The sequence below is a fragment of the Pristiophorus japonicus genome, chromosome 14 (genome assembly GCF_044704955.1).
Source record: "Pristiophorus japonicus isolate sPriJap1 chromosome 14, sPriJap1.hap1, whole genome shotgun sequence".
Classification (NCBI taxonomy): Eukaryota; Metazoa; Chordata; class Chondrichthyes; family Pristiophoridae; genus Pristiophorus; species Pristiophorus japonicus.
Window position 1 is genome coordinate 47,349,561 of NC_091990.1, and position 11,940 is coordinate 47,361,500.

The 11,940-nt window shown below is 44.4% G+C and overlaps 1 protein-coding gene across 1 annotated transcript; it reads left to right on the top strand.

Moving 5' to 3' along the window:
- Nucleotides 1-2,543: 2,543 nt before the first annotated feature.
- Nucleotides 2,544-2,915, top strand: LOC139279596 (uncharacterized). Its single transcript, XM_070898715.1, has one exon. It carries the CDS (start codon nucleotides 2,544-2,546, stop codon nucleotides 2,913-2,915), a length of 372 nt encoding a protein of 123 aa, XP_070754816.1.
- Nucleotides 2,916-11,940: the final 9,025 nt, after the last annotated feature.

The following is an 11,940-nucleotide window of genomic DNA, read 5'->3' on the forward strand; positions in this document are numbered from 1 at the left end:
TCAAAATGTGCCACAAAATTAGACATCATCAGAATCTAAGTATCTGATTGGTCACATATCTTGGAGAGTGGTGGAGTCAAGTGGAGGGGTCAGGACCCAGCAGCAGGAGTGAGAGACATAGTCTCTTATGTGGAACTTTATTGAATGCCTTCTGGAAGTCCATATAAACTACATCCATAGTTATATCCCAGTCTACTCCTTTAGTTACTGCCTCATAAACTAAATTTGCTTCGTTAGACATGAGCTGCCCTTTTCAAATCCATCTTGGCTCTGTCTAAGTACTCAGTCACTCTATTCTTCATTATAGATTCTAATATCTTCCCCACAACAGATGTTAGACTAATGGGTCTAAAATTTCTTGGTTCCTCTCTCTCTTACCTATTCATCATTCAGAGTTCTGCATTGTCTCCCGACCGTGAATTCCAGTTATATGCACGCATGCCAACAATGCTGCCTGGAGCTGCTCAGATACCATCCAACATTATAGTTCAAACATCATTGGCGCTTGAGCACAAAACCAGGCAAAGCCATTTCAAAAACTTTTCCAGTCATTATTGTGCATTATGTGTTGTGTCCATACTCGATCTGTTTATTATAGGACATTAGATAGGCATTAGGACCCTGCGGAAGCTATTCACACACTGCTGGTGCATGCTGGTTTTGGGTCACTATTTTTGGAGCTGCTATAAAGGACACATTTCTCCTGTTTCAGATAATCTATTTATTTACATACACAACATAATTTGGCGATGAGGATGAATCAAATTAACCTCCCTACACCCGCACCCCTGGCTTTCTTCTCCACACCCGAGGACACTCCAATCCCGTGGCCGAGATGGATAAAAAGCTTTTCTATGTACATCACGGCGAGTGGGTAAGATGGCGACAATGTAACACCAGCTCGTCGCCGTGCAATACTTACCCACTGCCTCGGCATCGAAGGCCAATGCATCTTTGGCCAAATCGAAGATTTGGAGTCCTACGACAAAGCGGTATGCGCCCTAGAGAAATATTGTGGGCCAAAGAAAAGTATCATGATGGAAAGATACAAATTTCATCAAAGGGAGCAAGGGAACAGGGAACCAATCAAACAGTATATTATTTCATTAACTGAACTGGCTGCTACATGTAACGTTGGAGCACTCAGAGAGGAAATGATCAGAAATCAAATGATTGAGAAAACAATGATACCCCGCATTCGGAAACGCTTCCTAATGGAGGATGACAAATTGACATTGGACAAAGCAACTAATTTGACCATCCAAATCGAATCAGCGCTTTCCGATTCAAAAGCGATCAGATCCCCTGCTCCCCCTGTGCAGCAGACTGCAGCTACAGCCCATGTGCATGGTGTTCGTCCAAAGTGGCAATCACAGCAGAGACCCAGGGCTAGTAATAACCCACCCACTATGGATCGTGGGCCTAACTTCCACTGCTTTAACTGTGGGGACAAATCACATTCAGCAAAGAGTCCTAACTGCCCTACACATAGGAAGAAATGCTCTGCATGTGGTAAAATGAACCATTTTGCTAGTGTCTGTCGCTCATCACAGCATATTCGATAACCCCGATAGTGATGAATCCAGTATGGTTTACACTGTTAGTGACATTTCGCACATCAGTTCAGGCAAATTCAAAGACTGTGATGTAAACATTGACGGCATGCCCATCTGCCTCCTCATTGACCTTGGAGCCAAAGTCTTCATATTGAGCGAGGCTGTGTACAAAACCTACTTCACGCAGTGTCAACTGCAGCCCACAACCTCCACTCTCCATGCGTACTCCGACTCCAAAATTGAGGTACTTGAGGTCATATCTGTCCAGATATACTACACGGGCACAACATTGGAGAACTTTTCCTTCCCTGTCGTGAAGGGATGAAGCCCCATGGATATTGATCTTTTTGACAAGCATGGGTTCAAAGTTTACGACCCAACCGGCACACCTGTGTACACAGTGGACTTTGACAAGCAGTATCCCTCAATCTTCACAGGGTTTGGAGTGACAACAAAATTCTGCCATCGTCTGCGCATTGACCCTTCCGTCAACCCGGTTACGCAGCAACTTCGCCGTCTCCCATTCGTCGTTCGTGACCAAGTATCCGCAGAATTAACGCGACTCGAATCTCAGGGAATCATTGAGAGCATCGACTCCTCATCCTCGATCTTGAACTTAATCATTGCTTGGCGGAAAAATGGGGAGAGGTCAACAAGGCCATTATTCCCAACAACTATCCTCTTCCTACCATCGACGAACTGCCTTCAGAATTCCACGACTCAATTGTTTTTATGAAACTCGACATGCGCCGCAGTTACCTGAAAATAACCCTAGCGGAGGACAGCAAACCGCTCACGGCATTCACGACGCATGATGGTCTGTTTCAGTATCGACACATGCCCTACGGACTATCTTCTGCAACAAGTGGATTTCAGAAGATTTTCACTACTGTGTTAGCGGGCATAGTGGGAGCCCTCAATCTGCTTGACGATATCGTCGTCCATGGACGGACAATGGAAGAACATGACCAGTGACTTCACGCAGTTATGGCTAGACTTCCTGCACATAACATTACATGCAATGCCGATAAGTGTACATTCGCTGCTGAAGAAATAAACTTTCTGGGCTACAGAGTCACAGCAACCAGGTGTCATATTGATGTGATCCAGCGAATGCAGGAGGCTACCAATGTCAAAGAACTTTCATCATTCCTCGACACTTGCAACTTCTATCTGAAGTTTATCCCGTTCTATGCGTACATTGCCGAACCACTTCGCATGTTGCTGTGCAAGGACGTCCCTTGGGAATGGACAGATTCCCTGGCTCAGGCATTCACCACGCTTAAGGAAAAAATCACATCCCCTCCTATCCTCGCTTTGATCCAAATGCCACTACGTATTTTACCACAGATGCATTAGGCACCGCCATGGGTGCTGTGCTATCGCAATTGATTGACGGCCTTGAACGCCCAGTAGCCTTTGCCTCTTGCACGCTCTCGTCTGCAGAATGTAAATACTCTACAGGGGAACGCAAAGCACTCGCTTGCATCTGCGTTTGTGAACATGGGCACATCTACCTCTATGGCAGGAAATGTACCCTCCGTACGGATCACCAAACGATAACTACACTACTCGCTACAACTGGATCTGGGCACAGACCATTACGAAGCAGTCGATGGTCAGATCGCCTTCATCAGTATAACTTTGATGTAAAGTACATCGCTCGCAGTTGCAACCACGTAGCTGACCTGCTCAGCTGCTTCGGACTCTGGTGCTGACTTGTTTACAGATGATGACACATATGTCACATCAATCATCAGTCCATCAGAAACTTTGTCTCCTGCAACAAGCTCAAAACCGAATCACAGTGTGATGCTATGCTCCAGCACGTGTGCCATTTCCTCCAGTGGCCTAAGCAAATTCCAGAAGAGCTAAAAACCTTCCACAGACTTCGTGATGAATTTTCTGTTTGGAACGATGGCTGCCTAGCTCGTGGTGATAGAGCAGTAATTCCCATGGCGCTTCAACAGCACATTCTCTCATTGGCACATGATGGACACTCTGGCATTGTCCACATGAAGCAGAGATGTCGCGATTCAGTATGGTGGCCTGGGATTGAAACTCTCATCGAGGAGTTTGTCTCACACTGCGAAGCATGCAGTATGAGCGAAAAGGCCACAAACATTCGACCAGCGCCAATGAAGCACATTCCATGGCCACAAATACCATGGCAACAAGTTCAGTTGAATATCTTCCGTCCAGCTGAAGCAGCTCCTCAGCACCAGCGGTTCCTTGTTGTAGTACATGACCTGCATTCCAAATGGCCAGAACTCACTACAAGAATTTCAGTGACCTCATCAACGATCGTCACTATTCTGCAGCATATGTTCATGAAGTGGGGCCTTCCAGAGGTCATAATCACTGACAATGAACCATAGTTTGTGTCCGACTATGTCGTGGATTTCCTTACTCGTCATGCTATCGAGCATCGCTTTACTGCTCGGTACAATCCTCAAAGCAATGGAGGTGTTGAGCGATTTAACCATGTCATCAAAGAGGGTTTGAAAGCCAATCTCATAGCAGGCCAAACATTCGATGAGGCGGTTCAAACCATTCTCCGCACATACCGTTCGACAAAGCAGTCGCTGTTGCGGAAGACACCCGCTGAGCTCGTGATTGGGTGGAATCTTTGCTGGCTACTGGACATTCTCAAACCCCCAGCCAAACCTAGTGCGATGATAACCACACTCGCATCTCAGATTTTAGAACACTAACGAAAAGCAAAGTCGTACACTGACACAAATCGACACGCTCAATAGCCCCAATTGAAGAACGGAGATTGGGTCAGAGTTAAGCGCCCAAACCAGAGTCATAAGCTTACATCTTCACTTTCGCCTCCAAAACAGATCGGGTGAAATTTCAGCCCTGACACCTACAAGCTCAATGATGGAACTCGATGAAACACTAGTAGACTGATCCCAACTCACAGGCCAACAGACCAACAAGATGGAACAAAGGCACCGTTCTGTTTCCCAACCGAATACCTCGATCAAACACTGCAAGCTCCACGCCGGTCTCAGCCTATCAGAACACGGCCTGGCTATCTCAAGGACTTTGTCTGTTCATAGACTGTTTTTTCAGAAGGGGGGGAAATATGTTGTGCACATACTCTATTTGTTTGTTACAAGACACTAGACAGGCATTAGGACCCTACTGGAGCTATTCACATACTGCTGTAAACGTGCTGGTTCATGCTGGTTTCGGAAGTTGCTATAAAGACACAGTTAAATATATTCCCCCAGTTTCAGTTAATACTCAGTCACTCTGTTCTTAATTATAGATTCCAATATCTTCCCCACAGCAGGTGTTAGACTAATGGGTCTTTAGTTTCTTGGTTTCTCTCTCTCTTCCCTCTTCATCATTCAGAGTGCTGCATTGTCTCCTGACCGTGAATTCCAGTTATATGCATGGGTGCCAATAATGCTGCCTGAAGTTGCTCAGATACCATCCAACATTATATTTTAGAAATCATTGGCACTTGAGCACAAAGCCTGGCAAAGCCATTTCCACAACTGTTCCATCGCATACCAGTCATAATTGGTGCATTATGCTCCCTCAACAGCCTTCAAACTTGAAAATTGTTTTGCTCTAGTGTCTCATGTTTCCTAAGCCAACATCACACCAACACATTTCGTTCCCTATTGTGACCAAGCCTTAACATGTTTCCAATAACCACGTGTCAACAAAAGTCATCACCACCTGAGTACATTGCATCAATACCCATGGACCTGTGCCAATAATCACCTGCTACTATGGGCTCAAGTTTCGGCTCGAGTTGCTCCTATTTTTTTGGAGCAACTAGTTTAGAATGGAGTATCTTAGAAATTGCAATTCTTGGCATTTAGTTTGCTCCAATTCTAGTCAGTTAGAATAGTTTTGTTTTAGAACAGTTTTTTTTTCAAAAGGGGGCATTACCAGCCACTTACGCCTGTTTTGCAAGTTTAGGCAGCGAAAACTTACTCCAAACTAACTTAGAATGGAGTAAGTGTAGATTTTTGTACGCTCAGAAAAACCTTGCCTACACTTTATAAATTAGGCGTAGGGAACGAGAGATAGGGGGAAGGGAAGTTTACAAGCATTAAACACTTCACTTTTACAAATAAAGAGCCATAGTCAATAATAAATGACAAATAAATCAATAAATCAATAAATCAACCAATAAATCAATCAAAAAAAAATAAAAAATAAAAAAAATAATTAAAAAATCAATCAATAAATAAAAAGTTTCTACTCACCTACTGCAGCACTGGGAACCCTCCAACAGCATGCGGGGGCGGGCCCCCCCCCAGGAGTTGCCGGTCAGGCGGGTCCTGTTGTCACCAAGGACGCCGAGGATTTTGGGTGGGGCCTGCCCCCAGGAGATGCCAGACCGCCGCCCAGGACTTCGGGCGGGCTCCGCCACCGATGAGGACGCCGAGGACTTCTGGTGGGACCCGCCCCTAGGAGATGCCGAAAGAGGTAAGGGCAGTCAGGCCACTCGGCCCGGGATAGGGGCGATGTCCCTTCGGCCAGGGATAGGGTCGTCGCCCGGAGACAGGACGTGCTTGGAGGGCCAGGAGCTACTGCGCACGCACGCAGCCTCCGCTGCACACGAGCGCAGCTGCCGGCACTGTTTTTGGTGCAGGGCTGTAGCTCCACTCCCAGCAGCTCCTGCTGCACAATGCCGACCTGGAAATGGCCCGAAAAATATTGGGGAATACGGGAGGTTGGTAATAGGCGCACTTTATGTTCGAGGAAATAGGCGTGCCTCTCGGAGGTGCGCCGTTCTGGGGGAAAGTCAAAACATGGGCCCATATTTCTAAAGTTGGCATTTCATTAAGTACTCATTACTTTAAGAAATAAAGAACTTGAGGCGAATCAGTTAACAAACTATGTAGCAGTATTTCACCCGAGACCTGATGTACAACATTTTTGGAGAAATCCCAATTTTTTATTTGCTTATCACCGACTCATCTTTAACTGGTTGACTTCAGAGGTAAAGGACTTCTCAGCCAGCCTGAGAAATACAAAACCTCAGCCAAGCCTTAAGATCATTTTAAAGTTACAGATGCCGACTGCTGATTGAATCTACTTCACAAGTTCTCAAGTGGGATAAGCACCAGATAGTTGAGGTAAATGTAGGGCCGGCCGGGTGTGTCGGGTGGAGGGGAGGATGACCACAAGTGCACTCTACAATTACTTCTGTGGAGGAGGGCTGAGATTCCTTTCTCCATCTAAATAGTTTCAACATAAAATGACGTGTTGGTGATCTGGTTACTGTCACGCAATGTTAATAATGATGAATGTCACAAATACCTGTGGTTTGTGCAAGCTTCTCTTCCATTGACCACATTAACAAACAAAGGGCGAGACTTTCGCCTTCATTCTCGTCGGTACTCTCGGCAGTCCAGCTGCTTCTTGATGAAAAACCGCCTGGCGAAAGTTTCCTCTTTATTTTTTTTAAAGAGTTCCGCCCACACTTTGAAAAGATTGCCAGCTAGCAATCCGCCCACGTGCACCACCAAGGAAACCGCCAGGATCTAAGTTTTGCCCCAGCGGAGAACCCATACACACCGCCGAGAAAACCGCCCACGAAAAGCTGCCGGAAACAGGGCAGTAGGTGAGTACGCTGCAAAGAAAGGTAAATTAAAGGTTTTTTGAAATTATTTTTTAAATTCTAAAATGGCGATTACGTTAAAAAGTGTCTTGAGAATGTTTTGTAACTTTTTATTTTGTGTTTAACTGAAAAAATATTTTTTGAGTTTCCCCCCTCCCTCGGCCCAACCGCAGCCTCAGACTAAATTTAATTACTTACCGTCCATTCCGGTAAGAACCACTTCAATTAAATTCCTTCATCCAAGTTATTAATGTATATTGTAAAGAGTGGGGGTCCCAGCACTGAGCCCTGCGGCACTCCACTGGTCACTGCCTCCCATTCTGAAAAGGACCCGTTTATCCCGACTCTCTGCTTCCTGTCTGCCAACCAATTCTCTATCCACGCCAGTACATTACCCCCAATACAATGTGCTTTGATTTTGCACACCAATCTCTTATGTGGGGCCTTGTCAAAGGCCTTTTGAAAGTCCAAATACATCACATCCACTGGTTCTCCCTTGTCCACTCTACTAGTTACATCTTCAAAAAATTCCAGAAGGTTTGTCAAGAATAATTTCCCCTTCATAAATTCATGCTGACTTGGACCGATCCTGTTACTGCTTTCCAAATGCGCTGATATTTCATCCTTAATAATTGATTCCAACATTTTCCCCACTACTGATGTCAAGCTAACCAGTCTATAATTATCAATTTTCTATCTCCCTCCTTTTTTAAAAAGTGGTGTTACATTCGCTACCCTCCAGTCCATTGGAACTGATCCAGAGTCTATGGAATGTTGGAAAATGACTGTCAATGCATCCGCTATTTCTAGGGCCATTTGATGCAGGATATGCTACTGATACTGTACTTTTAATAAGACTATCTGATGAGTCAGAAATAATCGAATCATTCCAACTTTTAACTCCTCCACATCTGTAGGCAAAATATGATCAATGTGAACAAACCTAATCGGTCCATGATCTAAACTTCTTGATCAAATATGTAGAATTTACCAATATTTCTCAAAGATTCCTTGTACCTTTCCCCTGCAGAGGAGAAGAATCCTTTTTTGGACTTTTAAAATGGAAGGAAAACCTTCGGGACACAAATGAGTTTTAAAGGGGGAGACGAGCCTGCAGGGGATAAAAGGGGATGCATTCATGGAGACCCCCTCCCTCCCCCAGTGTTTGGACTCATAGGAAAGGGAATTTAATTTGGAACTATCTACCAGAAAGTTTGAAATCCTAAAGTGCACATGGAAGAAACTACGAACTTTAATCGAATTTGGGATTTTTAAAAGATGAATGTTGGGTCGGTAAGGAAAGGGGTGGGGTCATATGAACATAAGAACATAAGAACATAAGAATTAGGAACAGGAGTAGGCCATCTAGCCCCTCGAGCCTGCTCCGCCATTCAACAAGATCATGGCTGATCTGGCCGTGGACTCAGCTCCACTTAACCGCCCTCTCCCCGTAGCCCTTAATTCCCTTATTGGTTAAAAATCTATCTATCTGTGACTTGAATACATTCAATGAGCTAGCCTCAACTGCTTCCTTGGGCAGAGAATTCAACAGATTCACAACCCTCTGGGAGAAGAAATTCCTTCTCAACTCGGTTTTAAATTGGCTCCCCCGTATTTTGAGGCTGTGCCCCCTAGTTCTAGTCTCCCCGACCAGTGGAAACAACCTCTCTGCCTCTATCTTGTCTATCTCTGTCGTTATTTTAAATGCTTCTACAAGATCACCCCTCATCCTTCTGAACTCCAACGAGTTAAGACCCAGTCTACTCAATCTATCATCATAAGGTAACCCCCTCATCTCCGGAATCAACCTAGTAAATCGTCTCTGTACCCCCTCCAAAGCTAGTGTATCCTTCCTTAAGTAAGGTGACCAAAATTCGAGGTGACCAATCTCTAAAGGGCCAGTTTGGACATTGGAGCTAATCAAATTGTCTGGGAACTGTTTATCCATCCCACCCAGAGGACTCAAATGTCACATACATATTCCAACACCTTTTCAACAGGCATAGAAATATCTGGCTCAGGCCAGACTAGCACAATGGACGAGAGCTCACCAATGTCGAAAAGCCTATTAACACCAGATTAAAACCACTTAATCAAGTTTCAGTTAGCTGGCTGCACAATTGAAACAAAGAGCTGAGCTAGATTTGATGGGAGAAAAGGAAGCCTTTTTTGGGATATATCTATTCCCAGTTTTACCAGGACAGAACACAGACTCGAACTCACATAGACTCGAACTCACACAGACTCGAACAGAACACCGACTCGAACACAGACAGAGACACAAGCGCTGGGGAGTGAAGAAATGGAATAGTGAAGGAAACTACTTTAGAACTCATCAAGGACTGACCGAGCACGAGGCCCACGAAACGGAAGGTTGTCAGCAACCAAATTGACAACCCGGGCCACCACAACCAGTGAAATGACCAACCGAAACCAACTCAGTAAAACCCGAAGAATCGATATTTATTTCCACTCTACAATCGATTTCTGAATGACCCAACGGGTGAGAAATTACCCAAAAGGACTAACTCAAACTATTCCTAACCAAAGAAAGTGGGTACTTACCCCATACATCCAAAACGCAACTTACCGCATCATTGGACGCATCCCAACCGAAGACTACGCGGTCCGAAGTCCTCGCCTCCGTCCGGGGTACGGCTCGCCTAGAAGGCCAAGTGCAACGAACCCCGAAACTGCGATTCACCGGCAACTGTCTAAAGGGATTGGTGAGCATAGCCCCTGAACCCCCAGAGCTATAACTTAGTTAGTTAGGGGAATTGGGAGGGAGAGGCTGGGATAACTTGTGTAAATGTATCTGCATTCTCCTCTTTACCCCATTTAGAGTTTAAGCTGTATTTTCTTCTTTTCACCACAGGCTGTAATTTGACATTTTATTCAATGTGTTGTACCCCTCAGTGTGTATTGGTATTAATATTCTGTGTGTGTTATTAAAGGTGTGCCTTTTACTTATTTTTAAACACAATAAAGCCATACCTGCTTCCTACCTTGAAACCGATTGTCTGTCCAAGTCTGTCACAGTCCCTTCATAATTCCAGTGTCTAGAACCAAGGGTGTGGGAGTGATTCGGAATCGCTCATATAAGGTCAGAAGGGAAAGCTGACCCCCTGAAAACCACCCCTTACAAATATGTAAAACGTGCCCTCATCAAACAGATGTGCGATGACCACATATCTTCACCACTCTTCCTGGTAACCATTTCAACCATTTTTGGTGATGGTTCTTCACTCTCACCTTCTGATTTAATTTCACACTTCTCTCTTTTACGCTACCTCTATTACGATTCTCTTTCTGTCTTAATTGTTTCTCTTCTACGGAAGTTTGGTTTTAACAACGAGAATCTGGTTCATGGCTGTCATTTGAGAAACAACTCTGCTGGTGTTCTACAAGTTATTGTATAGGAGTATTACGATACGTAATTAGAAAATTAGCCAATTTGTGGTCCAATGTCAACTATCGTTTCTTTGCATTTGTATCCAACATCTGTTTGATGAGGGCACGTTTTACAATTTGTACTCTGCGCTCTGCTGCACCATTTGAAGCAAGGTGGTACGGTGGAACCTTGATATCTTTCACACCATTTTTGCTTGTGAACTGTGCAAATTCTTCTGAACAAAATTGTGGTCCATTTTCAGACACAATTACTTCTGGGAGGCCATGTGAAGAAAATAATCTTCGCAAAATGTTTAATGTTTTACTTGTTATTTTCCGCATTGACCCACATCGAATGGCTATCAATCACAATGAATAATTGCTGTCCTAGCTCAGCAAAATCAATATGTAACCTTTGCCACACCCTGGGAGACCATTTCCATGGCTGTAACAGTACTGATGGTGGTTTCTTGTGACTGATTGACATGTAGTACAATGACTAATGATGTACTCTATATCTTTATCTAGTTCTGGCCACCATAATTAACTGCGTGCAAAACTCTTGGTCAAGCACATTCCCAAGTGCTGGTCATGGAGATCTCCTAATAATTTGGACCTGAATTTATTTGGTATAACACTCTTGCACCCCACATGATACAATCTTTATCGATTGATAATTCATTCCATCGAATGCAGAGTGGATGAATATCTTTCTCGGTTACCTGGTTTGGCCAGCCATTTGCGATGTAATCATGCACCTTTGACATAACTGGGTCACGTTTGGTTGCTCCACCAATCTCTTCAGCTGTGACTGGCAGTTCATCAATGTATGAAAAATAAAACACTTCTTCCCTATCGGGTGTAACTTGTGATGGGGAAGGCAATCTAGACATAGCATCAGCATTACTGTGATCAGCTGATCATCTGTATTCAATATCATAAGTATATGCTGACAAAATCAAAGCCCATCTCTGCATTCGGGCTGCAGCTAATGCTGGAACTGGGGACTTTGGATGGAGGATTGCTGTCAGGGGCTTATGGTCCATAACGATGGTAAACTTACGACCATTTAAATATTTGTGGAACTTCTTGACCCCAAAAATTAATGTCAAAGCTTCCCTTTCAATTTGCGCATAATTACTCTCACTGGCACTGAGAGTGTGTGAAGCAAAAGCAATTGGTCTCTCCTCCCCACTATGCAGTACATGAGAGATCACTGCCCCAACTCCATACAGAGAGGCGTCACATGCTAGCTTGATCTCCTTAGCTACGTCATAGTGAACTAAGATGGTGCTCTCTACCAAGTTGCTTTTACATTCCTTGAATGCTGCATCGCATTCTTCTGACCACTTCCAATGGACCTGTTTTTTCAACAGTTCATTCAGTGGATGAAACACT

Bases quoted from the DNA above. Each gene is read 5' to 3' on its own strand.
- LOC139279596 (XM_070898715.1), top strand. From the start codon at position 2,544: ATGGCTAGACTTCCTGCACATAACATTACATGCAATGCCGATAAGTGT.